This window comes from Rattus norvegicus, chromosome 1, assembly GCF_036323735.1.
Source record: "Rattus norvegicus strain BN/NHsdMcwi chromosome 1, GRCr8, whole genome shotgun sequence".
Classification (NCBI taxonomy): domain Eukaryota; kingdom Metazoa; phylum Chordata; class Mammalia; order Rodentia; family Muridae; genus Rattus; species Rattus norvegicus.
In genome coordinates this window covers 178,471,827-178,498,730 of record NC_086019.1, presented here as the reverse complement: position 1 = coordinate 178,498,730, position 26,904 = coordinate 178,471,827, and the positions used below count along the sequence as shown (strand labels likewise).

The 26,904-nt window shown below is 43.5% G+C and overlaps 1 protein-coding gene across 7 annotated transcripts in view; it reads right to left on the bottom strand.

Moving 5' to 3' along the window:
• Insc (INSC, spindle orientation adaptor protein) overlaps positions 1-26,904 on the bottom strand; it is a 107,468-nt gene that overhangs the window by 36,097 nt on the left and 44,467 nt on the right. For 4 of the 7 annotated variants that reach the window (NM_001106285.1, XM_039106438.2, XM_017588972.3 and 1 more), the window contains 5 exons: positions 21,507-21,852; positions 20,527-20,579; positions 18,643-18,766; positions 7,458-7,571; positions 1,418-1,543 (listed from right to left, as the gene is read on the bottom strand). In NM_001106285.1, the coding sequence (NP_001099755.1) occupies positions 1,418-1,543; positions 7,458-7,571; positions 18,643-18,766; positions 20,527-20,579; positions 21,507-21,852 (763 nt within the window). Of the gene's footprint in view, positions 1-1,417; positions 1,544-7,457; positions 7,572-8,350; positions 8,439-18,642; positions 18,767-20,526; positions 20,580-21,506; positions 21,853-26,904 lie in introns of all 7 variants that reach the window. The other 3 variants (XM_063285287.1, XM_039106440.2, XM_039106441.2) reach the window with 2 other exon arrangements.

Genomic DNA, 26,904 nt, shown 5'->3' with positions numbered 1-26,904 from the left:
ACACAATAAAGTAACCAAGTTTATCCATCTCCTCTACCACTGTGAACTACTATGATGCATTCATTGCCTTAATGCAAGCCAGTGTAATGGTTCCCATCAGTCTTGGACTGAACTATGAACCAAACTAACCCCTTTCCCTTAAGCTGATGCTGTCCGGTATTTTGTCACAAAGATGGAAAACTGACCGGTGATGGACTCAATGGCATCTTGCGCTGCCACTTTTATCCACCAAGATCTGGATTCACTTCCTGCTATGAAATGACCAAATAGCCCAAAACTTTCAAACCACTCTCTACCAGCTTTCCAACCAAAGCCTTGTTTGTTTCATACACTGAACACTTTTGGTCAGTCACAACCACCACCCCACCACCCCACCACCCCACCACCCCACCACCCCACCACCCCACCACCCCACCACCCCACCACCCCACCACCACCCCACCACCCCACCACCCCACCACCCCACCACCCCACCACCCCACCACCCCACCACCCCACCACCCCAGAAAATGCTTAGTGTCTCCTTCTGTTGCTGGCTATTTGATCACACTGTGAACCATGAGATTGTGTTATTTACTTAAAAAAAGTTCTAGTTGTGGTGTAGCTCAACCCTTAGCATACACCTTTAATCCACAATGAAGGTAAAGTTAGTTTGCAGAGGAAAGAAGAACCAATGTTTGAAAGTGATGTCTAATTGAGCGGCAGACAAAGTGATGAATCAGAAAGATTTGACAGAATAAGATACACCTAACCCTTACAAGATGAGAAAGGAAAGGGAAGTTGCTTAAGAGAAATGCAGGCAGAGAAAAAAGGAAGGAGAGAGGAGGTAGTTTTGCAGGAAGAGTTATAGAGATAGGCTGTAGAGATAGAACAAGCTAGACACAGGTAAAGACAGAAGGAGTCATAGAATAAGGAGCCAGAAGATTAGAACATATTGTCAGAGTTAGTTTGAAGCCAAGCAGAGCAAAAAGTCAGAAGCAGAGAGAAACCAGCTTATATCAGTCAGCTTGGAGAGGACTTTGAGCTGGAACAGCTGAGATGAATCAACTAGCCAGCAACCAGAAAGAACAAGAAAGGGAGACCTTATTCAGCAGCAAGTCTCAGTGGTTGAAAACATTGTAGGCCTAGATTGAAGTATGTGGAGGCTAGAAACGTCTAGAACTAGGCATAGATTAGCAGACAGAGGCAACAAGCTTCAGAGATGACAATTACACTCTGTCATTCCCAGTTAGACCCCAGAGTCACTTTCCACTTCATTCCATCAGACTTCAGTCAACATTCCTTATAGTCCCTTCTGAGAAGTGCCTGGTAGAAACACATTAGAATAGCCTTGCTATAGGGAGAGGACCAAATGGCTACACCAGGCTCCTAACCCAGCTGGCTCAGAGACTTCAGCCCATGAGTCAGCTGCCTTTACCTTTTCCAGCTGATGGACACCCTCTTCCACACAGCAGATAGAGGCCAGTGTGCGGAGCGCCTGGGGGTACAAACACCGGAAGGTGTCCTGCCGGCAGACCTTGAAGAGGGCTACAACCCCACCTTCCTGTGGAAAAGAAGAGAATGATGTTACCTTATGATCTTCCCTAGATTGACTCAATAATAACGACAGCCCTCATTTGGCAGACATGTTTTGGGTCACTCTTCACACACATTTAAACAGTGAAGTCCTCATCCCTGATTGTCCAAGTTGAAAGTATGATTTGGGGGCCAGCAACAGATGATTTGGTAGAGTTGAGGATCAAGACCCTTCAGGTCAGTCCTCTGAAGAGCCAGCCTGAAGTCACCAGAACAGGTCCAGTAAACTGGTGAAAGAAGATAAAAGGACAGAGTCTGAAATTCAGTGCCTGTTTCTATCCCATCAGCCATGATGCTTCTCCTTGTTCTTTCCCATTATGGAAGGCAGGCGGAAAAGGAGTTATATATCAAGTCCTTTATTCATCATACAATGGAAAAACGAGCCACTAAAGGCCATACGTGGCAGGCAATTCCTCTACTTCCACTTCACCCTTTCTCCTGCTTGTAGAAGAAAACAACTGTTTTCAGGACACTCTACAGTGAGGTGGGGGGGAGAGAGAGAAAGCACCTTAGTCTTTGGATTAATTCTCTCTTTTTGTGGAAGACTACTCAGTAGTGTGTATCCCAGAAGGAATATGGAGATAAGAAGTATTCTGAAATCATGACATCCTCCCATTACAGAGTGATAGCACCAACAGACCATACAGGGGACACAACACAGTACTCACAGACCAATGGCAACACTTGGGAATCCAGAGCAAAAGTTGGTATCCCCTCTGGCTTTGACGCCTTCACTCTCTCCCTTTTCTGAGGGCTAGAAAGTACTTAGAGATAGCACTGAGTGAGCAGTGCCCTCAGATAGTCACTTTAAACTTTGCCCATCACGCTTGTGTCTACCTATTCCAGCACCTGTCCCCAAAATGTTATAGAAGGTGAGTTCAACACAACACTATGCCCTGTCAGGTTTCTTTATAATATAGTTACCATGTGCCTGACTCTGTTCTATATCCTTGGGATACAGCTGTAACTGGCTGAAAGGATAATGAATAAGCATCCTCAGAAGAAACAAGGACCACTATAGCCCAGAATGACTGCACTGAAATAACCTTAGATCTTCCTCCCCTCTACTCCTAACAGAGGTTCAGGATCCCTACTTGCCCTAAGAGATTTTCTTCTGACCACTATAGGGATCAAAAATGAAGAGGTCCAACTCAGGGAGGTGGTTATTTACTAATTCCTGATGTTTTACAATCATCTAACATTGATTACAAACCTTCCTATCCCTACTTCCTCCTGGGGAAGGTTGCTTTGATGGGAAAGAGCTAGAAAAATTCATCCATAGATTCAAAATATAGTAGTTTGTTGCATCCCAGATACTGCCTTGGTTCCAATCCATATTGAACTCCTGGTTTGGCAGGGAAGGGAGACAGTTCTAAAATCAGGAACAAAGCTGGGCAGAGATGCATGAAAAGAAGACATGGGGCAGGGTTGGTTCCCGAGGCACAGAGTAGGAACCCCTCGATCTGGGAATGGTTTGTAGAATGACAAGACAGAACCTCTCTGATTTCAAATTCATATTATTATAATTAAACTTTGACTTGCTTTCTTATTTTTCCATAGGACACCTGTACATTTCACAGAAGAACTCTGCTTAGACAGCCAATAAAGCACAATCAAGTTAGAGAAGCATAACCATAACAGTTTTAAACTGTTTGCCAGTAGCCTCTCTGGTTATCGAGTCTCCCTCGTGATATCAAACATATGAATAGATATTTATATTTTGGTGTTTTAACATTTGTTCATCTAAGTTGCATAGATATGATTTTATTAGATTTTTCAATTGGTGATTAATATATAGTCACATTGGGAGAAGGCAATGAGGAAATGGGCCCAAAGAAACCATGGTTGGAGAATAGCATAGACCCAGGGATGAACCTGCTACTACTATTTTGATGCATAGATACTATCTCTTAAACTGCCTTCTAAATGTGTTTCTTCCTATCCAGAGGCAGCTCTTGGTTTTCATCAGAGAAGTTCATTTGTGTAGTGGACAAAGAAACTCACAGCATGTCAAAGTGCAAAGCCTAGGTTTCTGTGGAGTACTCAGCCTCAAATGGGATCTGTCCTACCCTTTCCTCAAGAACACAGAGTCACTATACTCAGGACCCACAGCAGGTATGGTTGTCTGCACAAGACCTATGCAAGATCAAGCTCATCAAGCTCCCACTCCCAACTGAGGAGCTAGGACAGTGGAGGATGGCCTCTCGGGGAGGAAGAGTCAGTTTTCCTTAAGGGTGTGGTTCCTAAAAAATACACACTTAGTAGATGGCTCCATACTCAGAAGTATATGGGGGCACAAATAGGTTATTTTCAGAAATATTTAAAGAAAATAATGGACATGAATTGAGAGTGAGTCATAGATGTCTTGGAAAAGCTAGGGGTTGGGAGTGGATATAATCAAGATAATTGTGTTGCGTTATGAAATTATTGAAGAATTAATAAAATTATTGGGTTTTGGAGGCTTGTTCTTGGTTTTGTTTGTTGTGTTGTATTGTGTTGTGTTTTTTCTTAAGGAACCCAAGACCAAAGTTGGAAAGACTGTGGCAGCCTCATTTGCCTCAGAAGGCACTGAGGGCAGCAAATATATCTGAGTTCTGAATTTGCACTGGGTCCTCATTATGACTTTCCCCAAGCCTGTGAAAAATGTCCTCCCTGTCATTTTCAGTTATAGAAAGAAAAAGTCCTAGACCCTGGCTAAAGGGATTCAGGTCTCAGGTCCTGACTCCACTTCTGCTTAGTTTGGGCTAAAATGCTGTGTAACTGTTTCATAGGAAAAGCAGCAGGGGTGATGTGTGTGGAAGGGCCTGGAGCTAGCTCTCTGGACAGTGGCCTGAGAGTTAGTCTATAGAAGGCTTCCTGACCAGAAGGTGGGTGTGTCCCTTCTTGAAAGGTATGTAAAGGTCCGGAGCATGTGAAAGTGGGAAGCAGAGAGGAGAGCTACCAAGGAGTTTAGTTGGATTATCTCATGGACAACCCTAGAGCCCCTGCCTGGGGCCTGACAGCAGCACTTATTCTGGGGTAACACTGGGTTCGCCTGAGCTAGCAGATCACACTGTTGGCTTGGGCTTGTTTAATTTTATAGAAAGCTCTGGGCTCTGAGCCCAGATGCATAACAGTATGAATTATTCAGACAGCTTGGATGAGCTGTTATAACGCTGGCAGGGGCCACTCTAGGGTGTGTAGGCTGTTGATGGAAGGAATCACAGAGGACCTGAGGTGACTGTGACGCAGCACTGTAGAGTTTTGTGTCCTCTGCTTGGGGAGAGGAGAGGGTTGCCACCAGCATCATGAGATGACTGGGCTCATTCATGGGTATCTGAGTCAAGATATACTGAGAGAACAGACCTCAGATTGCTCAATTGGAAGCAGGTTAGACATAGGAGTGGCCCAGAGCTCACAGCAGGCTCCAGAAGTGTCATGAGGAAGACCACAATGGACCTGTCACATGGGTTCCAATGTTAATTCCTTACTGAGTGTCTGAGGTAGGTTGTTTTCAGCACTGGACTCCTACATGGTGCTTCTGCTACTAGAACTCAATCTGCCATCTTCTAGACTGAAAAGATGGAAGGCAACCCCATGCCCTCTCCACACTTTTACTGACCAGACACAGTATGGTTGAGGTGAAGATTAGGATCAGAAGACCTGGTTAAAATTTCAGTTCTACATGAACTTCTGAACTCAGAACTTCAGACAAGCAATGACGCTCTGAAAACCTGCTTCTTCTCTTCAAAGATGTGTATTATAAGGTCTGTGGAGATGGATCAGTGGGTAAAGCCCTTGGTGCACAACTGTGAAGACCAGTGTTCAGATCCCCAGCACCCAGATAAATGCCAGGTAGTCTTAGGAACCTTCCTATAATCCCATCACAAGGATGTAAAGACAAGGATTCCCAGAATAAGCTGGCTAGCTAGATTAGCCAAGTCAGTAAGTTCTGAATTGAGAGTTCGCCTCCATGTACAAGATGGAGGGCCATCAAGGAAGACAGGCAACTTCAACCCCAGGCATTCAGAGGCATGTGAAGCTGCATAGACATGTGGGCCTACACACATGCACACACACATATACATCACATAATACACATATACACACAAAGAATGTAGGAATTATAACACTTAACACATCTAAGGGTGGCTGTTCATCAGATGGGATACCAAGTGGAAAAGCACAACAGTGTCCACGTCACTAATGAAAAACACAGAGACACAGGGAGTAGGAAAAAAACAGGAAAAGAGTGGAGGGGAGGGGAGGGGAGGGAAGAGGAGAGGGCCACTCTGATGAGAGAACATTCAGGATAGCCAGAGGCAATTCTGTTGCCTTTAATGCTGTACAGCCTAGTTCAAATTCTATCAGTTCCCATGTCCCCACCTATTCGGTGGGAGTGGGCTCCGGCTTCAACACAGGGCTTTGAGTAAGTTTAAATAACTACTCAGAACATTATCAGGCACATAGTAAAGGCTATAGAAATACTATGTTGTTTCTTAAAGCTGATGCCCTACATCTATTGCCACCACCACCACCACCACCACGTCACCATCACAGTGACCAGTTCCACCTTTAGAAAACCCAGGCTCTGTCTCCCTAGCTCCTACCAACGCCTCCCAGTCCTGACTTTCCCCAGGCTCACATCCAGGAATAGTTAATCATTCATTGTGCGATGCACCAGGAGCCAAGAAAGTAAAGATAATGATTGAGACAGATGGAGTTGTTGGAGCAGGGACTTTGCCTTGTCAGGAAAAGACTCTTACATTTTAAGCTATTAATCTTCTGAAATGCAGAAAACATGGGTAGGAAAATCTCGTTTCAAGCATGAGCTGGGCAAGGTGCTCCAATACCGTGAGTCCTAGAGTTTTTGTGTGTACCAGATCGCAGATGTGTGTGGACCAAACACTATAACTATGCAAAAAGTGCCAGCCTAAAGCCTCCACGGGAGGAACAACCAGAACACCATAGGTTTTTCTTGTTTTGTCATTAATATTCAATAAGACTCATGGCTTCCCTTAGAGAGGCTATAGTAGGGCGTGGCTCAAAGCACCAGAAAAAAATAAATGAAACTTCTAGCCATGGCTGTTAAATCTAGGATACACTGTGGGCAGTTGTGTAGGAAGAGAGTGGGAAAAGTCAGGAAATGGAGGAAGCAGTGACCAAATAAGGCAAACAGCTCACCATGGCTGCCTGCTGATTAGAGTTTGATAAAATGAGAATTGCAGGTTTATTTTTCCACCAGCAAGATTAGACACTGTGGTGGATTATGGATGTGTCTTAAAATGCCACAGTTCACAACGGTAGGGATGATGGTCCCAGGGCCTGGCCAGCCTCTTGCCACAAGCTAACAGCAGGGCCAGGATGAGAAGTGCCTATGGTCCTTGCCAGGTCTTTCTTGGAATCAACATTAACCCAAGGTGGGTTCCAGACCTCTGAGGAGACCAACTAGCAGGAAGTTAAACACTACCTTTGGCTTAGATACAAACTCAGGTCTGCCTTCTGTGTTTTCATGAAAGAGAAACACGGGGAAGGGGGAAAGTAGTAACCATTGTCTACATGAATAGCACCAGCACACAGCAAGGAAGTTTTGGGCCAACCAAGATTTACCATGTATTTTTTAAGAAGAAAATGCCCTTCGTTTCCAGAGAAATTCAGATAAGTCTGTATGAACTTAATCACTAAACTGGAGTTGATAGTTTGAAGAATATCTTTGTTCTGCACAATATCACATGACCTCTACAGGTCAAGCCCCTCCACCAAGGTGAATGATAGAGTCATAGAATCTGTGGGGAAGACAGCTCCAATACCCTCCCCACTTCCTTTGCCCCAGTACTACCATATGCATTCAAGTAAAATCACAACTAGTGCCTCCTAAAGAGAGTAGTAGCCATGAAATTCACCTTGGCTATGATGCGGCACAAAGGAGCCCCCTCCTGGGTCAGGCTGAAGAGGTTCCCTGTGGTAGATTCCGTGATGTAGATATTGTCTGAGGTATCGATTTTTCTCACAAGTGCCTAAGAAGAAAGAAAAATCAGTTAACTCTTTTCCGCCCATCCTCTGCTCTTCTCCCTCAGTGGAATACCAGTGGGTCCTTGCTTCTAATAGCCTCTGTGGGATCGACAATCCTGTCCCTTCTACTTGTGGGAGTGATAAGTCCCTAGCTGTAGGTGAGGTCTGAGCTCCTCTGTAAAGATGCAGAGATGAGGAATCATTTCAACCCCCTTGTGCATGGAGATCAAATGAGCTCTGTCCTGGTTCCTGAAGGCCTCTGAAAAATACCAGTTGATTGTGCTCTAAGTTCACAATGAGAACAGAAACCACAGTTGAAATACACACGCATCAGTGTGACAGCAAAGGAGTGTCCACAGCTATGTCCAAAGCATTGGCTCATTTTGGACGGCTATTAGGCAAGGACGGACTCAGTCCAGCTGGTGATAGGTTCCGGGGCTGAGACAAGCATGCTCCAATATCACAACCCTGCCTGGGGGACATTCGCACTGGATTATAACTATGACAAGTAGGGGCACCAGAATTCTACTGACAGACAGGTAACGTCAAGAGTAGTGAATGCTATACTCACTGAAGATGAAACACTACTGTGTGTGAGAGAGTTGCATATAGGACCACAAAATTTAGGAAGAGCCTGGAAAATCACTAACAAATAAGATATGAAGATGATTCCTAGAAGAGTTTGGCTAAGTTCTGGGAGAGAGAAGCCTTACAAACCGAAATCAGTTCATAATCAGCCATTAGCTTTGGCACATGTGACTTATTGATTATTGGCTATTCTTACCTACTAATGAGTGCAGTTGTTCAAGTTTTCCCTGGAAACTGTGGATTTGGAGACCTGCCTTCCTGGGCCTTCTATGAGAAGACAAAATCTGCAAAATATGGGTGCAAACCTCAGGTATCCTTTCAGTGGCTCTCTCTCTATATATATGCATGTGTATGCACAAGTGTGTATACCTGTACGTACGTGTCTGAGCATATGGGTATGCCTGTGTGCATACATATGTTTACATGTTTTCCAGATATGTGTGCATGCATGTGTGTATGTGTTTGTGCAAGCATGTATGTGCACACATGCATAAATATATCTGTGCGTGCATATGTTATATGTGTTATATGTGTGTCCCCCCCATCTAATATTTTGATACAAGGTCTCTCAATGAACCCAGAGATCACCAACTCAGTCAGTGAGCTCAAAGGGTCTTTCTGTCTTCCTCTTTAGCTCTAGAATGTCAGACATATACCACTCACCCAGCTTCTTTGGGTCTGGGATATTGAATTTAGGTCTACATTCTTGTACAGAAATAAATTTACTGGTCGAGACATCTCCCCAGCCCTTTTTTATTTTGTCTTGAAACAGAGTCTCATGCAAGTCAGGCCACCCTTGAATCTACAATCCTCCTGCCTCTGCTTCTGACACATACTGCAATACCTATACAACTTATTTTTAATATTAAAATGGCCATTTTTTAAAAAATAATCCCAGGGTTGAAAAAAGGACCCTTGAAGGAAGACTCAGGCTCTAGTCTCAGCTTGTCTTTAGCTCTCTGCGCTAATCAAGAATGCATTTGACTAAGAGCAGATTCTGAAACTAAAATGCCTAAGTTCCATCCAATCTTGGCTCTGCCACTTGTGCTGTGCCCTGGAGCAGATGATTTACTATAGCCTTTCTTTGCCTCAGTTTCCTTGTCTATACACTATACAGCATCTGTCTCTTATAATGAGGATGCTATTATCCCAACCTTGTCAGCATGCACAGAGAGAACATCTGGAGGAACCTACCACAGTGAAGAAAGCATCGTTGGCAGTCATTATTTTCTGGGCTTGGGAAAATGAGATAAACTTCTTAGGACTTGGTTTCACCACTTATAAAACTATTCAAATGAAGAGATTTGGGTCTCTTTTTCTTTTTCATTTAAACTCACACACAGCATATTAATCCTCTATATAGAATAGCCTTAGATTGTGTGTGTATTTAAGCAAACTACATTAAAATACACATTTTTTTATTCTCTAAGATCTGGTAGGTACCTCTTACAAGGGGCCAAGAAAAGCTAGAATTGTTAGCCAAGATTTGTCAGCATGGATCTTTGTGATGAACGTGCAGGTTATGCTCCTTCCCCCACTGTTTCCATGAGCAACCACACAAGGAATACACATTCAAATGGAGATGTAGATTTCATATATTGGGGTCCTGTACCTCAATGATAATTAACTAATGTTCCTGATGAGTGTTTGCACTTCAAGCAAATTAGCATTAAATTAAACAATTCAAGCCCAATGTCTTCTGCAATCAACTGCTAATATTAGACCATTTAAGTCTGAGAATAATTTCATGTTAATGTCTATACACATATACAGTAATTACACCCCAGATTTATCTCAAGGACAAAGAAAAGTTGTAGGCATACTTTCCTACAGCATAGATTTGGAAAAGCAGATCAAAAGCTCCTGCAGAATCCAGGAAGCTCTGAATACTGTCAATCTTGACAATGGCAGTCTTTAATTCAACTTTCAGTTCACATTTGAGGAACCTAAGGTGAACACAACTGATCAAGGTCAAACACACACAGTTCCTAGGAACTAGACTTTGTCTCCAGGGTGATGGCTAACCCTTGTAGTCAGCCTTATTGGGTTTTACAACCCTATGGGTGCATCTAAAAGAGTGTTTCTGGAAAGGTTTACTTGAAGAAGGAAGGCCCATCCTGAAAGTGGGTGGTACCATGCCATGAGACAGAGTCTCAAATAGGCTACTACCAGCATTGATCTCTACTTCCTGACTGAGGACACGATGTGACCAGCGCCCTTATGTTCCTGCTGCACTGTCTTCTCCATCATGATGGCCTGCATCCCTCTTTCAACAGTAAACCAAAACAACCCCCCTTTAAAGTTGCTTTGGTAAGACATTTTGTCACAGCCATACAAAAGTGACAAATACTCCCTAAGACTCTGCATTTCTACTCTGAAGATCAATAGTCCCATTACTAATGTATACATGACTTCCTTTAGACCAGAAAAGCTAGAAGGCAAAACAAGTATGCCATCCAGGCCTATCAGCAGCACTCAATGAATCCTGGTTTGCATCAGCATCTGTCAGTCAGTAGAGTCACCAGGTCTCTCCAAGAGACAGAGAACTGACCCAGAGCCCTCTGCTGACACCAGGATCTTCCATCATATTCCCGCTGAAGCCAGGCTTCCCCTGCATGACTTCTATGTGAGACTGAGCTCAGCATGTCTATGGTATGGAAGTTTCCCCCAACTGATGCCTTCTCTTTTTCATTCCCTGAGTCTTTCCTCCTACTCCTGTCCTTTTCTTTGTCCGACTTGAACACAGCTTTCCTGAGCATCATCAGATCCCTCTCTTTATCCCCAGGAACCTACCTATCTTGGTAACTCATACACATTAACACATTTCTAAAAGTCAATTTTGGGAGGGATGGTTTGGCCTAATTTTTTCTTTTTAGGAAATCAGGGAGATACTGGAAACATTCCACAAAGATACTTTATCCTAGATCATAAGAAGAGTAGTCAAAGACTGTAGACAAAATCAAAGGAGATTGACTTAGCAGGGTGAGTGACAAATACTTTCTTAAAAGACAGACCACATAGACATGAAACAACAACAATAACAAAAACAAAGCAATGTCTTTAAGACAAGGAGAAAAGGGCATGAAGGAGCAAGGATGTGTAAAGTCTACCAACTCTGAACAAGACACTAGATAGTAGAGCATGAGTCAATTGCATCTCAATCAGAAAGAGCTAGTGAATTCTATCAGTTGGGAGATAAAACGAACTGACTATAATGTATTTCCCAGAAGAAACCAGGAAAATATTGTGAGACTCTTCCTGAAGCTTTAGATGGAAAGTGGGTAGTTGGACAAAGTATGGGCCAAAGAGTGTCACCAGGCCCAGCAGATCTGCCAGGCAAAGTGGGATAAAGATAGACCCTGATCTATTCCTCTCAAAGATTCCTGATTCCTCTCAAAGAAGGTTACACTTTGCTAACTCCTCCCTTGAATTCTAATGCCTGGCTTGACCAGTAAAAGCCAGTGCCTGGCAGGAATGATACGTCAGGACTCTCAAGACTGGGTCATAAGAAGCCTTGAACTTTCAACCAGGCTTCCTGGGATAGTCCTTTCTGAGTCCTAGGTAGCATGGATAAAATTTGAGAACCTTGGAAAAGCTTCTTGAAGAATCACTGTCTATACTGAGAAGACATTTACAATATATGTCCACTGAGAAGAGATTTACAACATACATACATAGGACAGAAGCTACCTGGAGGTCATCAAACTCTTGCAGCTACATAGCATCTCACTGAAAAATGAGAAACATGGGGCTCACTCAGCTAAGCCCCACCCAGATCACTTAACCCTATGATCATGAAAACAATCATTGGGTTTGTTTTTATGCGTTAACAAGTTTCTAAACCATAGATAAATGCCACAAAGATCAGCATGGGTGCTCCAAAGGGTAGATGGGTAAATGTTCAGATGAAAGTCTAGGAGTTGGAGGGGGAACTGCTCATGTCCTAGGGAACAGACTGGAGGAATCATGACTCGGGCAAGAGTGGAGAGATGGCACAGGAAGAATGGATGTTGTGGGCAGAACCTGGGAAAGTGTCCAGTGAAGCCAGAGTTGCATTAACCATGTCTCGCAGGTGACGCATCTCTTGACTGACAGTACCCATTTGGGAAGGTAAATAGGACGCAAGAACCAGAGGCTTTTGAAAGACCCAAACATGGGTGGTTTCATTTCTTTCAAGAAGAAAAACTATCCCTAAGTTTAGACAAACATGGAAAACACAACAACACAAAAGAATGTGCCATAAACCTACAGTATGTGCGAAAAGCTGCCCAGATTCAGAGGCCATACAGAGCCTGAATGGAGAGTTTGGTTGTCTCTGGAGGTGATAGTGAACCAGTAGAAGAGAGAGAAGCAGGGACCCAGATCACTGCTGAAACACAATGATGTACTCAAAGAAAGACTACCCAAGCCTGAACTGTTCAGAGGCATGAAAAGATGATTCTGCGAGCGGTGTCTGACTCCAGAGCTAGTCCTCATGGCCCAAAGGTGCCAGGGAGCTGCCCGAGAGTGGAAACCAGAAAGAAATCTTCCAGAGGAGCCAGAGGACCAAAGTCCAAATCAATCTTCTAGTGGTAAGTAGGGACAGTAACCACCCTGACATAATGTTATTTGTGTCTATGATTTTGCTTATTTTTAATTTGACAGCTAAAGTCTTTCAGCATAGTATTATGTAATTTCCCGTAGATTATATGTATCGACATAAAAATAAAATTTCTGCATCACTCAGATGTAGTTACTGTAATTTGAATATCAAAACATCTTAACATCATCATCTATTTAAAAATATATGAAAAATATTTCTTTGACATTTTTATAACTTCTCATCATTAAATTTATATCTGCAGTGTACTTTCCTCTCAAAATTTTCCTTAATGTATTGAACTTAAATTTTAAAGTGTGCGATTTATTACCCTTGTGATACTTATCACTGATATTTGACATTTATCTTTACTATATGGTTCCAAGTGTCACAGACAAATGAATCCAAGTTTTTCCTCGTTGATTGACATCAGTTACCATCAGAACAACTGGTGAACATGCAAAAAATTTAATAACTACAAATCTTACAAACAAAAGTTTTATTATAAGCAAATCTTGATGAAAGAGGTATTTGAAATATATTACATTGTTATATATAATCAATGGAATTAGTCCAGCTGCTAGTAATTAATTTTATGATTTTAAGTATTAAATAGATATCATATTTCAAGTATAAATACTTTGACATAAAAGACTTTAGTTGGTCTTTTAAATAGTGCACATCAAATCTGAAAAAAATTAAAAACCAAGCCCATTGCATTCAGAATAATCTGCATCATTTAGGTCTTTGGCTCTTCTGTGATACTTTTCTTTCCAGCTAGTGTCACAGTCTAGGGATGAGTATGAAAAATGGCTGAAGGGAATGGCTTTCACTAAGTACTTACTTAAAATAGCCATTTAAAGACTTGATATACCCTACCACTCTTCTCTTTGTTCTTATCCAAGAGCCATACACTATTCCAGAATGAAATAGAAAAGATAAAATAGAGACTCCCACTCTCCCCCACCCCCAACTGTACATTCTACCATCTATCTGAATTCAGAATACCCCATACTGGGGACAACTTATAATGCCTGTCTCAGCACAAAAGAGCAAAATCCTTCAGAACTAGTCATGGTGGCTCAAGGGCTTTATTGTTCCTGGATAAAGGTTTCTCCTTTACTTGATTCCCCATCCCCAGGATTTCGGGGAAAGGGGTTCTGGGATGTGTGATAAGCATATGTTTCCTCTAAGAAATTACAGAAGTGCTAGCAAAACCCACTTGCATTCCTGGGAGAGAAAAAAAATGAAAACTGAAGATCTACAAATAGATTTACTTAAAATTTGATGTGCTTACATGTCTCCTGGGACTCTGTCAGGAAACTGAGAAATGCAGTGCATTCAATGTAGTTCAAAGATCACCAGCTCAGGTCACCTGAAAGAGTCCTGCCAATGCAACCCGGGGAGGGGAGGGTAGCACATCATACAGAGGGGATAAAACATGAAGGTTATTCAGCAGTGCAGGGTGCCAAGGAATGCACACCAAGCACATCCATGTAAAGTACTTGCAAATTCCTGACTTTGCAGGAAGGAGAAAAATGTCCAAATGTCCTTCTGTGAGAACAGGGACATTTTTCTCCCATATATGGTAAATGCAGTAGCATAATTAATCTGCAATGGCTCGCTTTCCCTCACAGGTATATGTTCCCATGTGTTGTGGCTATGCACAACTAAAATAAATACTGTGGCTGGCATCCAGTCCAGGCCACATCCAAGACGGTATTCGCTCTCTTTTTTTTTTTAACCTCAGCTGTAATGTACATTTAAAGCCTCTGGAAGCCCTAGGGATGAAATCTAAAGACAGAATGATGCCAGGAGTTTCTCCCCTCGGGACTGAGAACTGCCTATACCCATCTTCTTGGCCTGCATAACAGTAGTGAGGTAATCCTGGGTCTGAGGTACTAACTTTCTGGGCACTTGCATTAAGTTTGGGATGAACCTGTACCAGCCAATTTCCTGGCACCCCCTCCTCATTACCATGGAAACAGCCTAGACTATAGCCATGAAGAAAACCAGACTGCCTAGACTGTCTAATTTTGGTTTTCAACTGAACAGGCTCTAGAATCACCTAGGAGACATACCTCTGGGCGTGCTTGTGATTTCTGAGCTCAACTGAGCTAAGAAAACTCATCTTAACCGTGAGAGGCACCATTCTCCAGGCTGGGATCCCAGAGTAAAGAAGAAGGAGACCGTGAGCTAAGCCCTGGCTTTACCTTCTGCATCCTCACTGCAGTCTAAGAGTGACAAAGGGAATCAGAAGGAAATGTTAGGCCAATTGTCAGGAAATCTATACATGATTTCATGGCCATGACATCATGAACTGCCTCTCAGCCACCTAGAAGTAGACTGATGGCTGACAGTGAACCCACTAAGGAGCTGGGTTATCATTTGGTGCAGCGGCTTCAGGAAGCTGAAGGATGCTCCACAGACAGCTAGTTTCCCTCTGCTCAGCCTGCCAAGAACTTAAGCAATACCATCCTTACCAAGTAGTTAAAATAGTATCAGTACACAATTATGAAATTAGGACACTATTGTATCAAAATTACTGTGTTCTTTTAAGGCAGGGTATACTTACAGTCAATATACAATCCAGAAAGTGTTACCAAGTACCTTGTGTTATTTCATTTATCCCAACTCAACCCACTATAGCAGCAAGGAAATCTATGGTTAGAAAGATTAAGTGACTAACCCAAGTGTGCAGAAGGATTCCAAACCATATGCCTAGTCTACTACTGCCACCCCATAATTCATAGAATTATAACCTCTTGAGAGAGAAGGACATTCAGCCCAATTTCAGTCTTCATCTCTGTCCTCCAGTCACTGCTGGCCCACCATAACCATGGAGCTTCCCTGGGGCAATCCCTCCCACTGCCGGGAAGTCTCACTACTCCACATGCGGTATCCTGGAGGTCATATCCAATGACCCTAGTACACTTCTCTTGTGTACTCCAAAAAATTTGTTAGATCTTAATGTCTGTTTCTAGATTGAGCATCTCCTGCCCCCTCCAAATATTCTTCAAAACCTCCATCTTCCGAAACTCCCTTTGTTCTTGGAGCTTCCTCTGAGTGTACATAATGAATAATTGTCATTGTCAACGTGACTAGACTTGAAATCACCTAGGAGATACACTTCTACGCATGTCTGTGAGAATGTTTTCAGAAAGGTTTAACAAAGGTGGTTTAACTTTGACTGTGGGTTGTACCATTCAGCATGCTGGAATTCCAGGATAAATAGAAAAGAAGGAAGAACTCTCCTGAGCATTAGCTGTCTCTTCTCTACCTCCCTCTTCTCAGATGTGAGGAGTACAAGCTACATGTTCCTGTCACTGTGAACTACTGTCACATGGACTGGTTTTCTCTCAAACTGTGGGCCCAAATAAATCCATCTTCCCTTAAGATGCATTTTGCCAGTAATTCTGTCAATAACTAATCAAAGGTCCAGAATTGGACTTGATTATATGCCAGGATGAGTCATGACAATGTGGAGTGATATTATATTATTATTGTTCTTGTATAAATTTCTTCACTATTTATATGTGGCTTAAGAGAGATTATTCCCCCTTAACAGCCAACACAGCTCCATAGTGCTAAAAGAATGTCTCTGAAATGCATGCTGCCAAAGGCATTGCCCCAGGATTGCAGCAGAAGTAAATAAACATTTAACTTTTTAAAATGTGGTCCTAACAGTTTGAAATACACCACTTGGCCTTCTCCACCGGTATTGCTCAAATCATCAAGAGACGTGTGCCTTAGAAATACACGGATAAAACATAGTAAAATCCCTGTTGTGGGTAGACAAAAGTCTTGTGAATGTAAGAGCATACATCTGAGTTTGCCTGCGAAAACACTTTTAAAGAGGCTTAAGGAGGGTAGAAAGCCCACCCTGAGTCTGGGGTCCTTGGGAAGACCTGCAAAGGAGAAAAATGAACACCATAGAAGTTCCTATGCAAATAAAGAGATTTTATTTTCTTTATATCAAGACACCCCAGGTACAAGTTCCTGGTATTATAGGTCTCCCTAGCATCCTAGGGAATGACATTGAGTCCCTGGTGTAATAGACATGTGTGTACAACTCAACACCGGAGACCTTGTCTACGACCAATGTTTCCTGAAGTCACCCCTGTCTTTCTAGGGAATTTGCTAAGAAGGTGAGGGTCATCTAAACTTCAGGGTGAGTATGGCAAGCTTGGCCTATAAGAGACTTGGAAGACACCATGTGGAATTCTGGGAGGGAGGTTGGAAAACACCAAGAGAGGACGTTATCAGGAAGAAAATAAATATGCAGACACATCAAGGACAGACTTTGCCATCCCTCCCTGGAAAGCAGGGCTATGGGGATTTACCTGTAACATAAGAGTAACTAGTACAAATCAGCTGTCAGGCCAGGCCTCAGAGACCTGGGCAGTCATACCTCCCAGTAGGTCTGCAGCAAGCCAGGAATATGTTCCACCCAGAATAAATTCAGAATGAGGGACAAACAGAATGAAACTTGGCCTAAGATGTCAGATCCATGGCCAAAGTCTCCAGAGAGTCCTGGCCTTTCCTACAACTCTCTGACATAAAGGCAGGAGAAACCCTACCCCATGACTCCCTGTTAGCATGAGATGTTCTACCATTGCTTAGAAATTCCTCTGGTGAGATAGGACCCCAGGGTTTTAAGTATTCTTCAGACTTCAATATTTCTGTTCATCATGTACTAGATTTTCTCGCCAACATGGAAAGATGTGTTTTAATGCTTCAGTTTGTGGCATGAACCCTTAAGTGAACACCCTTGCTCCTCTTTGATAACACTGGTTCATTAACTAAGAGTGCCTATCTCAGAGCCCCTGTGCCCTAGAACCCCAATATCCTTAGGGTCCCAAAGCACAAATGCAGCCTTGAAACCCTCCTTCCATTTGTTTCTGATTCTAAGGACAGGAAAAGCAGCCTTTGAGGACCCTCCTGTGGCTGACGGTAAGAATGCTTAGGACCAGCTGCACTGGCACAGGACTGGGAACATGACAAGGAAGGACTATAGAGGATCAGGCCATAAGAGCCAGGCCCTATGCAACAGAAAGGAAGAGAGGAATCTCTGAGCTCATCAGAAGGCCGATTTTGGAGAAAATCAGACTTTTATTATTTATGGGAGGCTTTTATTTGGTGGTGGGAAAGAATGGTAAGTATGTGGCACAGTATTCCTGAACTATAAATAACATGTAAATAGCTCTCATAATGAAAACCTTATGGAGCCTGCTGTATTGGGAGGCATCAAGGATAACCAAGTCAGGAGAGGGAAATACTGCGTATTTAACCCAGCCTGTCCACCTGTCTTCACTTCTTACTTTCATCCCTGGGAAAGTTTCACCTTACAGATCATGCAGGGAGTAGGGAGGAAAGACATTAAGGACCCCGATGTAGACTCTGTTGTGAACCGGTTTATGGTACATCTGTTGTCAGACTACAGAGTATACCACACCCTCTTTCTGGAATCAAGTATAAGCCAGCCCAGAAGCAGAGGATGACTTTCTAGTGTTCTCTAAGGCCAGGACTTCAAAAATTGGTTTATCCCCATGCTGGTAGCTTAAGTTCTTCGGTGCACTGTGAATAATGGGTCAACAGAGAAGATTCGGAGAACTGAGAAAGATACTCCAGGCTCTGATACCACCTTTCCCTGTGACTTTGGCTAAATCTCTCTCCTCTCTAAACTCCATTTCTCACATCTGGAAACTCCAGAGTTGGATTAGATGTTCTGGAAACTCTGACAGAATCTTGACAATCTTCATGTCGATGCTGGCATGGACAATGGTGGTCTGAATAAGGTTCCTCTCTAGAAAGGCCATTTTGCATTTTCTCCCAGTATGGCTGAATCACTAAGTGCCCTCCCTCCATGCTCATCCCACAATGTCCTGTGTCTCCCAATCCACACTGACCTGCACTTCCCGTGTGAGGGCCAGTTCCAGTAGCTGGCCAAAGTGCTGGCCCAACATGCTCAGGGTCTCACTCACGCAGGCCTTCATTGACTTCAGAACATGCTCATTTTCCACTTGGAGGCACCTGGGAGGAAGAACAAGGAAGTGGGCCACCAGAGGGGTACTTGGTTGGACCACAGCTGTGGCTAGGGCAAACCTGGCTTGCTCAAAGCGTGCTGTGTGGGAAGAACAGACTAGAGAGGGAAGACACTGGTCCCATGAGAATCAGGGACGGAATCTGCCAGTCTGATTGTCCCCTGGCCTTTTGGTATATAGAGAAGTGCTGGACTCATCACATTGTCCTGTTACTGGAAAGTGCTTTCACCAGAGAGTGGCAAAGTCAGTGGGTTCTCCCTGGGATAGTGGGTTGTCATTAAGGTCAGGTAGTCTGGGCTCAGTGGTGCCGGGGGTGGAGGGGCAGTTACCTTTGAGAAGGTAGTGCTCTCTCTGTAGCACTTGTAAGAGTTGCTGCCTATGCACAAACAAGACTCAAACAATGGTGATACCAATGGACACAAAAACATGGAAAAGGTAAAGTTTGAGGATCCCACCTCAGACAAAGACCCACAGGCAATGAGTGACTCCTGGAGAAGAGTTAGCCTTGCTTCTTATTGGTTGTTCAGTCCAAAAAAATGTGGTCAGCCATGAAACTATATACACACACCACCAAAATAGAAAAAATAGATTTGGAAAGTTTGCGAGTGTGTGTGTGTGTGTGTGTGTGTGTGTGTGTGTGTGTGTGTGTGTGTGTGTGTTTGTGTGTGTGTGTATGTGTGGTGTGTGTATGTGTATGTGTGTGTTTGTGTGTGTGTGTGCGTGTGTGTGTTTGCATGTGTGTGTGTGGTGTGTGTATCATATGTATACATATATACACAGGTATGTATGTATGTATATAATAACAATATGATCAAAAGACAAAAGACTATTACGTTGACAGTGGGGCCATGAGAGAGCACTGAGGGAGAAAAAGCAATATGGTTCTATTTCAGCTTAAAATTTATTTTTAACAAGAAAAACAAAGAATTGCTCTCACAATATGAAAAAAAAGCTGCTTCCAAGGTTTTTCCTCACAGACAAGAAAAGCAGAGGGGATTAGTTGAAAGTCCAACCCATGACCTGAGACTACTCTACCAAGAAAGGAAAAAGACTCTCTGTCTTCCCACATTTGTCAGAACCCAGGTCTGAGGCATGAAGGGTTAAAGGAGCATGTCAACACACACTCAGGATATATGTCAATACGAGGTTGAGGGTGTATGTGTGCATCTGAGTGTGAACTCATGTATGTTTATGCTGTGAGAGAGTGGGGAGGGGCTGTGGATGGATTCTGTGGTGGTATGAGTGTGGATTTATATGTCTGTGTGAGAGAAAACGGGTGTCTATGAACAGCTCTGTCTCTGTGCATATGTGTGGATGTGTGAGATCAGCTTTCACCTTACTTGTCTCCAAGGGGGTTCTCCAAACCTGAAGCAAACATTTCCCCATTATCTGCTTACCTCAAACAACTTTCCACTAACACCCAAGGCTCTCTTCTACCTTTCCCTAGCCTCAGGTCATGGGACAAAAATCTCATGGGAATCTTTCATTATTTCATTTTACTTTTTGGTTTTATTATGCAACCCTTGCATTATGTAAACTGTACTGGACTTTTAGCAAACCTCCTGCCTCTGCCTTCTAAATGCTGCAACTACAGACATGCATCACTATACTGACCTCAAGATAAACTTTTGAGGTTTCTGAGAATGCACAGATAAAGAATCTTCAGCCTACCACCACCCAGAGAAGAGACTAGTCCCTTCCAGAGCCAGAAGCCAGGCTGGCTAAGCAGAGAGCACAGGGCGCACTTACCTCTCAGTGACCGCAGAGAGCTCGGAGCATTTCTCCATGAGCAGCTTCTCTGCCTGTAGTAAAAAAAAAAGATCACTGTGATTCTTTTGAGGACCAGCTGATGCACTGGGCACTCTGGGGCATGAAGGTGAAGGGAAAAACAGTTACAGAGATGAGAACACACTGTGACCTGAGCCGTGGTTAGCCAAGGAGCTCAAGGTCAGCTGCTTTGAGAGATTAAGGAAAGCTGGCATGCAATCAGTTATACTGTGGGGTCTGAGAAGCCTCTGGGAGGAAGAGCTATTTAAGCAGAGTTTAAAGAATGAATAGACATTCACTGCCTGCAATGAAGGAAGGAAACGTTGAAAGTGAAAGATGAAAAAAGAGATAAAGATCTCGATGAGGGATATAGATGCTGTTCAGTGGTTCACTTTTGACTTTGGGAAGATTCTAATGCATTTTGAAATTAGAAAGGCTGGATCTGAACCTTCTTCACGTCATCCCCTGCTTAACTTGGGGCAAGTGGCTCAGTTTCAAGCATCTATCTACTAAACTTCAATACTATAATACTAGTCTGTTCAGTCAACCGCTTGCCATGTTTTACATGTTATTTATTATGCAGTCGTTCTCTGCTGCTATACTCACCCTAAGCAGTAAGACACAGAGGAGTCAAGTAACTTGTCGAAGTCATACAATGTAGACTGACAATTGAAGCCACACAGTCTGTATTCAGGGTTTTTTGTTTTGCTTTGCTTTTTTTTAGTATGCTTAACCACTGTCAAGCTGCTCACATTGGTTGTACGGGTTAAATGAGATATTTATAAAAAAGGAAACACCCATCATAATGCCTTACACAAATATATATTCATTAAATATCCTCACCATCCTTCTTTACTTTGTGGCAAGACAAGGAGACTACTGACCAGGAAAGGTTCAGACTCCAGAACTCAGGAAGGCATTCCCACACCCATCACCTACTACTCTATCCCAGCATGGCTGACCTGGCCCATTTCCTGCGAGGTTGTCCTGCTGATGGTGCTGTACTCGCTGACCATGGAACGTGCATGGCACGTCAGACGCACACTCATGCTGTGCACGCGTGCCCAGCGGTCCTGGGCCAGCTTCTGCCCGATCCTTCGAAGCTCTGTGCTGATGACCCAGCCCCGCTTCAGGAGCAGCTGCAGAGGATCTCCTGGTCCAGGACCACCTGCTAGGATAAGGTCACTCTGCGTGTCTTCCTCCAGGCTGATGGGCTTTGCCTGCAAGACGCACATGCACTCACACTCGGTCATGAGCTTCAGATCCTCCATCCAGCGCTGAACCGAGTCCACCTGCATGAAGTGTAGCCTGCAACCAGGGGACAGTGGCAGAGTGACTGCCCACACCTCATGCTTCCCAGACAGTTCCCATCCCAGGCCACCAATGTTCATGCAGTTTAAGCTCGGCATTATATTTCCAGTTCTCCCCATCATTTCTCATGATTACCACCCAACAGCTAATAAGATGGACGCCCAATGCTTTGGGGGCAGGTGACCAGACTGATGAATGACAGGTCATGACTCCTGACAGAGGTATCAAATAAAACTGGCATGGGGTGAGCTGTGGCAGACCTACATGGGCATATTATATGCATTTTATTAAGATAATGCCTTCCAGAAAGTTGGTAGCAATGAAAACAGTTTCCCAAAGAAGCAGAAAAGCCAATATACAGAGAACAAAAAAAAAAGAAGAAGAAGAAGACAATGACACACAAATGATAATCTAGAGAAAATGTTCAAAGGAAAGGTAGAAATCCTTTGAGGCCAATGGCATCAAAGCCTTTTCTTCCTGCCTTTCAACTTTCCTCTAACTTCTAGTTTGTCTACAGTGTAAGCTTATAATGAACAGATTAGCTGCATTTACTCAGTAATTTCCAACGTAAGGAGACACTGAACACATTACAGATCAATGTATTTAGGATGGTGTGTGTGACTGTAGGGAAGCTGACACTGGCTTCCACTCACAAGGAACTTCTGGGCATCTTAAAAGAAGAAGATGTGTGAGGAATGAGAAGATGCAGGAGCCCTCGCCGTCATCTTCCAGCATGGCAGGACAGTTGATTACAGCCTTAGTCAGCCAAGTATGAACTACGAATAAGCTGGGCACCGGGATTCATGGCTCACTGCTTCTAGTGTGAATGCAAATGCGACTGTCCACTTCATGCCCCTGCTGTGATGCCTGCCCAATGAACTGAATCCTCTCAAACCATAAGCCAAAATAAACTCTTCCATATGTTACTTTTTCTCAGGTATTTGGACACAAAAATTATTTGCATGTACTTAATACATCTTCTAGTCAGAAAGACAAAGCTTTGTCACTAAGGTGTATTAATCCAATCCCCTCTCTGTGCTGCCAAACTAGGCATAGAGTTATAGCAACTGGAGCTGTTGCTTGCACACAGTGCTGATGATGGAACTTCGGCTGTTGAGGTAAACTCCAGAACCACTAGCATCATTTCTGATGCCTGTTAGCTACAGAACTCCGCCTGAAACACATGAGAATCTCTAAGCAGATTTTAATCAGCACCCTCCCAGAGAGTGTAGGTCTTCTGGGGATTGAGAGCAGGATGAGGCTGACCTTTCAGGCAAAGATAAGGAAAGGTACTCTCCGAGGAGTCAGCTGTGGAACAGGGAGGCAGAAGAGGTACGTCTGAGATAGGCCAGTCAAAGGGACAATGAGTCCGTCCCTCAGATTAGATTTGTGCGTTTGGAAGAGGAAGAATGGTGGGGAGACAGAACTGAAAGTCCCAACACACTGTTGAAGGGTGACAGGGCATCACAGAGAGCTGGAGAACAGAGGAGACAAAAGATAGGTAAATTGTAGCATTTAGGACACATGCCAGGACCAGCTTTTAGCATACTCCTTGAGAATAAGCATGAGCAAGAACACTAGATTTTCTAAGTGGAGACACACTCACCCCTAGCCAGCCAGGGTATGTTAGCCAGCTCTCTGTGACCGGGAGAAAGCACTCGAGGTGATTTATAAGAAGACAGGAACTGGTTGTGTTCATGGTTTCAGAGTTTTCAGCCCACGGTTACTTGGTTCCATTGCTATGGCAAGATATAAGTGCTTCTTTCAAGGCCCCTGACTCCAGCAATCTCACTTGCTTTCCCTAAGCCCCTGCCTCTCATTCCTCTTCTCAACAGCACTGGCTGGAAACAAAGTGTTCAACCAAGGAAACTTTGGAGAACATCTAGGAATCAAATCATAACAATATCAGGACCCCCAAGCAGCTTCCAAGTGGGGCGGGCGGGGACAGAAAGGAGAGGAGACTAGAGCCACAAATGCCCTAAGCCTAGACCCATCATGTAAAGTGTGTAGACCCAATGCTCAAGCATTGGTCAAACTCCTCACCTCCAACCCACACAGGAGGTACACTCAGTCCTTGCTCTTTAAAATCTATGATAAGGATGAGAAACACAGTGAGATTTTAGAAGTTGTGTAAATTAAAGTCTCAATCGATTCCTTTCTCCTGGCAAGAGAAGATTGACAAAATTATTGATTTCTCTGGGATATGCGTGTTTGTGCCTGTATGTGTCTGTTTGTGGTTATGAATTCATCTAGGTGTCTATATTACTAGATGCCCTCCTGTGTGTCTGTATGTGTCTCCCAACCTGCACAAGTACTTAGATGTGTGTGTGTGTGTGTGTGTGTGTGTGTGTGTGTGTGTGTGTGTGTCTTTACCAGTCTCCAGTCTCATGCCACATAAACTCGATTAAAAATAAAGGAGATGGAGCTTGAGCATGGGCTCAGTGATTCAGTTCCAAAGAAATGACTAGAAAAGGAAAGAGACACATAAGTCAGCGATGAAGACTGATATCGTATAGCCTGGTGATCCAGGTCAGCATCACAATGTTGGTTCATGTTGATAGCATGCATCCAGTACGTTAGGAGGGGCACGTCAGCACTCTGGAATTCTTTCTTCAGAATACATGACTTCAATCTCATGGTGAAAAAGCATCAGCAAATCCTAATTCTGGGTTTGTGCTGGCTAGTTTTATGCCAACTTGACACAGCTAAAATGCTTTTAGAACAGAGACACTCAGCTGAGAAAATATTCCCATTAGTTTGGAATTTGGGGAACCTGTGGTACATTTTATTGATTGCTGATGTAAGAGAGTTCAGCCCATTGTGGGTGCCACCATTTCAGCGTAGGTGATTCAGAGGGTGGGGAAAACCAAACAAACAAACATCTGAACAAGCCATGAGGAGCAAGCCAGTAAACAACCCTCTTCTACGGCCTCTCCTTCAGCTCTTGCCTTCTGGTTCCTACCTGAGTTTCTGCCCTGACTCTCAGGGGCATCCCAGATGATATTGTGAGTTCCAGGCCAATTTGGGTGACAGAGTTGGATCCTGTCTCAAAGAATAGAGAAGGGAGAAGGCGGTGTTACCAGCCCCAGGGCTCCCTGATACAGTTTCTATGTCATTCTTCCACAAGGCTCTCCAGGGTTCTGGTTCTCTTCCAAATAAGCAAGTCTTTTCTTAAGCTTTTTAAACTTCTTTGACCTTTGGCATCATCATACTCAAAATAAAACGAGTAGGACCCTGACAGGTTCTGACAGGCTGACTGACAGTTTGCTGCTCCTCGCAGTTGACAGGAAAATAACTATAAATGCAGTAATGGTGAGCATTTACTGAACACAATATACACACTGAGTCCAGCCCTGTGCCAAGAGCTCTATGTGAATTCTTGCATTTGCTCCCCAGAACAACCGTCTCCATTAGGCATCATTTGGCTGAGATGAGAAAGGTGAGATGCAAAAAACTAAATAAGAAAGAAGACATATCCCTGAGATCAAACCTTGATCCCTTGGCTCACCTTTACCTTTATGTTCATACACAGGCATCAAAAACTGTTACCTGAGACCACCGGGCAGGCATGAACAGTAGCCTTACAGTAAAAGCTAGAAATATGTTCTGTATTTGCAAGGATAGAGTGTATTAATATTTCTTGCTCCCTGTGGTAAAAATTTAAGACTTGAACAAAGTAACACCCCCCCAAAAGACATGGTAATAATGATTTCATTTTCAAATAGAAATACTTGAAGCAGATATTAAGAGGAACCAGAGAAAACATTTACAAATGTCCCTGCTCTGGATGGTAGAACTTGGGCCCTTAACAACTGCTGCCCCATTCCCTGAGTGGTGGTTCTTCAAGGAGTACCGCCTAAAGCTCCCGGGGAGAGAGACTGCCCCCACATGACATCAGTAATACATAAAATATTCTCTACCAGCTGGAAACAAGGCTTAGAATAGTAAGCACTATCTCTCAAGCAAGCCCGGGCCAGCCTGCTTCAATGACTCTCTGATGATGCTGCCTGCCAGCTTGTGGTGCACATGCAGCCAACTTCTTCGGTGCCATCATGACGGGTCATGGCATTCACTCAAGAGTCTCAGGAGCTCCCACAGTTTACCTCATGTGTGTTCTTGCCCTGGTAAATCACAGGAGAAGCTAACTCAAATTTGTCTCCTACTAACTCTTAGACCAAGTGGCCTCTAATGCCACGCCCAAGTATGTCCCCTCCACTTGGCTGCCTTCCTTTCTGGTTCAGGGCACGCTCTCCGTACAACAATGGACAGTTCTATTAGCACATCCTTCTACCTTTTAGATACTGGCTCCAGGCATGGCTCTGGGTCTTTTGAATATCGCTGTGGCTTCTGGTGGGCACCACTGTTTCCTGGCTTTCTTAGCTTCAGATCCCAGCTCTGACAACTGCTGAATGCCTGGGTAAATTACATGGCTTCTCTGTGCTCTAGCGTCCTTGCTGGCAAGTAGGGAAAAGTCATAGTGCCTCATTCCCAGGCTTTTGGCCATCATTAAGTAAAGTGATTGCTATATTCATATATTTAAATATTACGTGAATATATTTCTGCTGATATATTTATTTTATAAAATACATAATACTGGGAAGACAATAATACTATATGTGATAGTTATTGCTAGAGACATTTTAATAAATCAGTTTATGTTTCACCATTAGATACCTAGAAGTGAAGAAAACAAGAAACACTCTGGAAAGATGGTATGACATGGTTTTTCCATCTCTCCAAACCCCCACATAAAAACTCGACAGAGCAACTATGAAACAAAATTGTTCGTAGATAATAAGTACCAAAAGCTGAGATGAACTTGTTTTTCCACCAACTGCAAATATTAAGACTGACGATGTTGGGACAAACCAACAGCTGATGGCTCTTGGGAGAAGATTAGGGAAGCAGTGGTTGGTAACTGATGGGGAGGGAGGGAGGAAGGAAGGGAAGGAGGGAGGGAGGAAGAGAGAGAGAGAGAGAGAGAGAGAGAGAGAGAGAGAGAGAAAGCTCATAGTAGTGTCACAGCATTTACTAGAACACAATAGAACT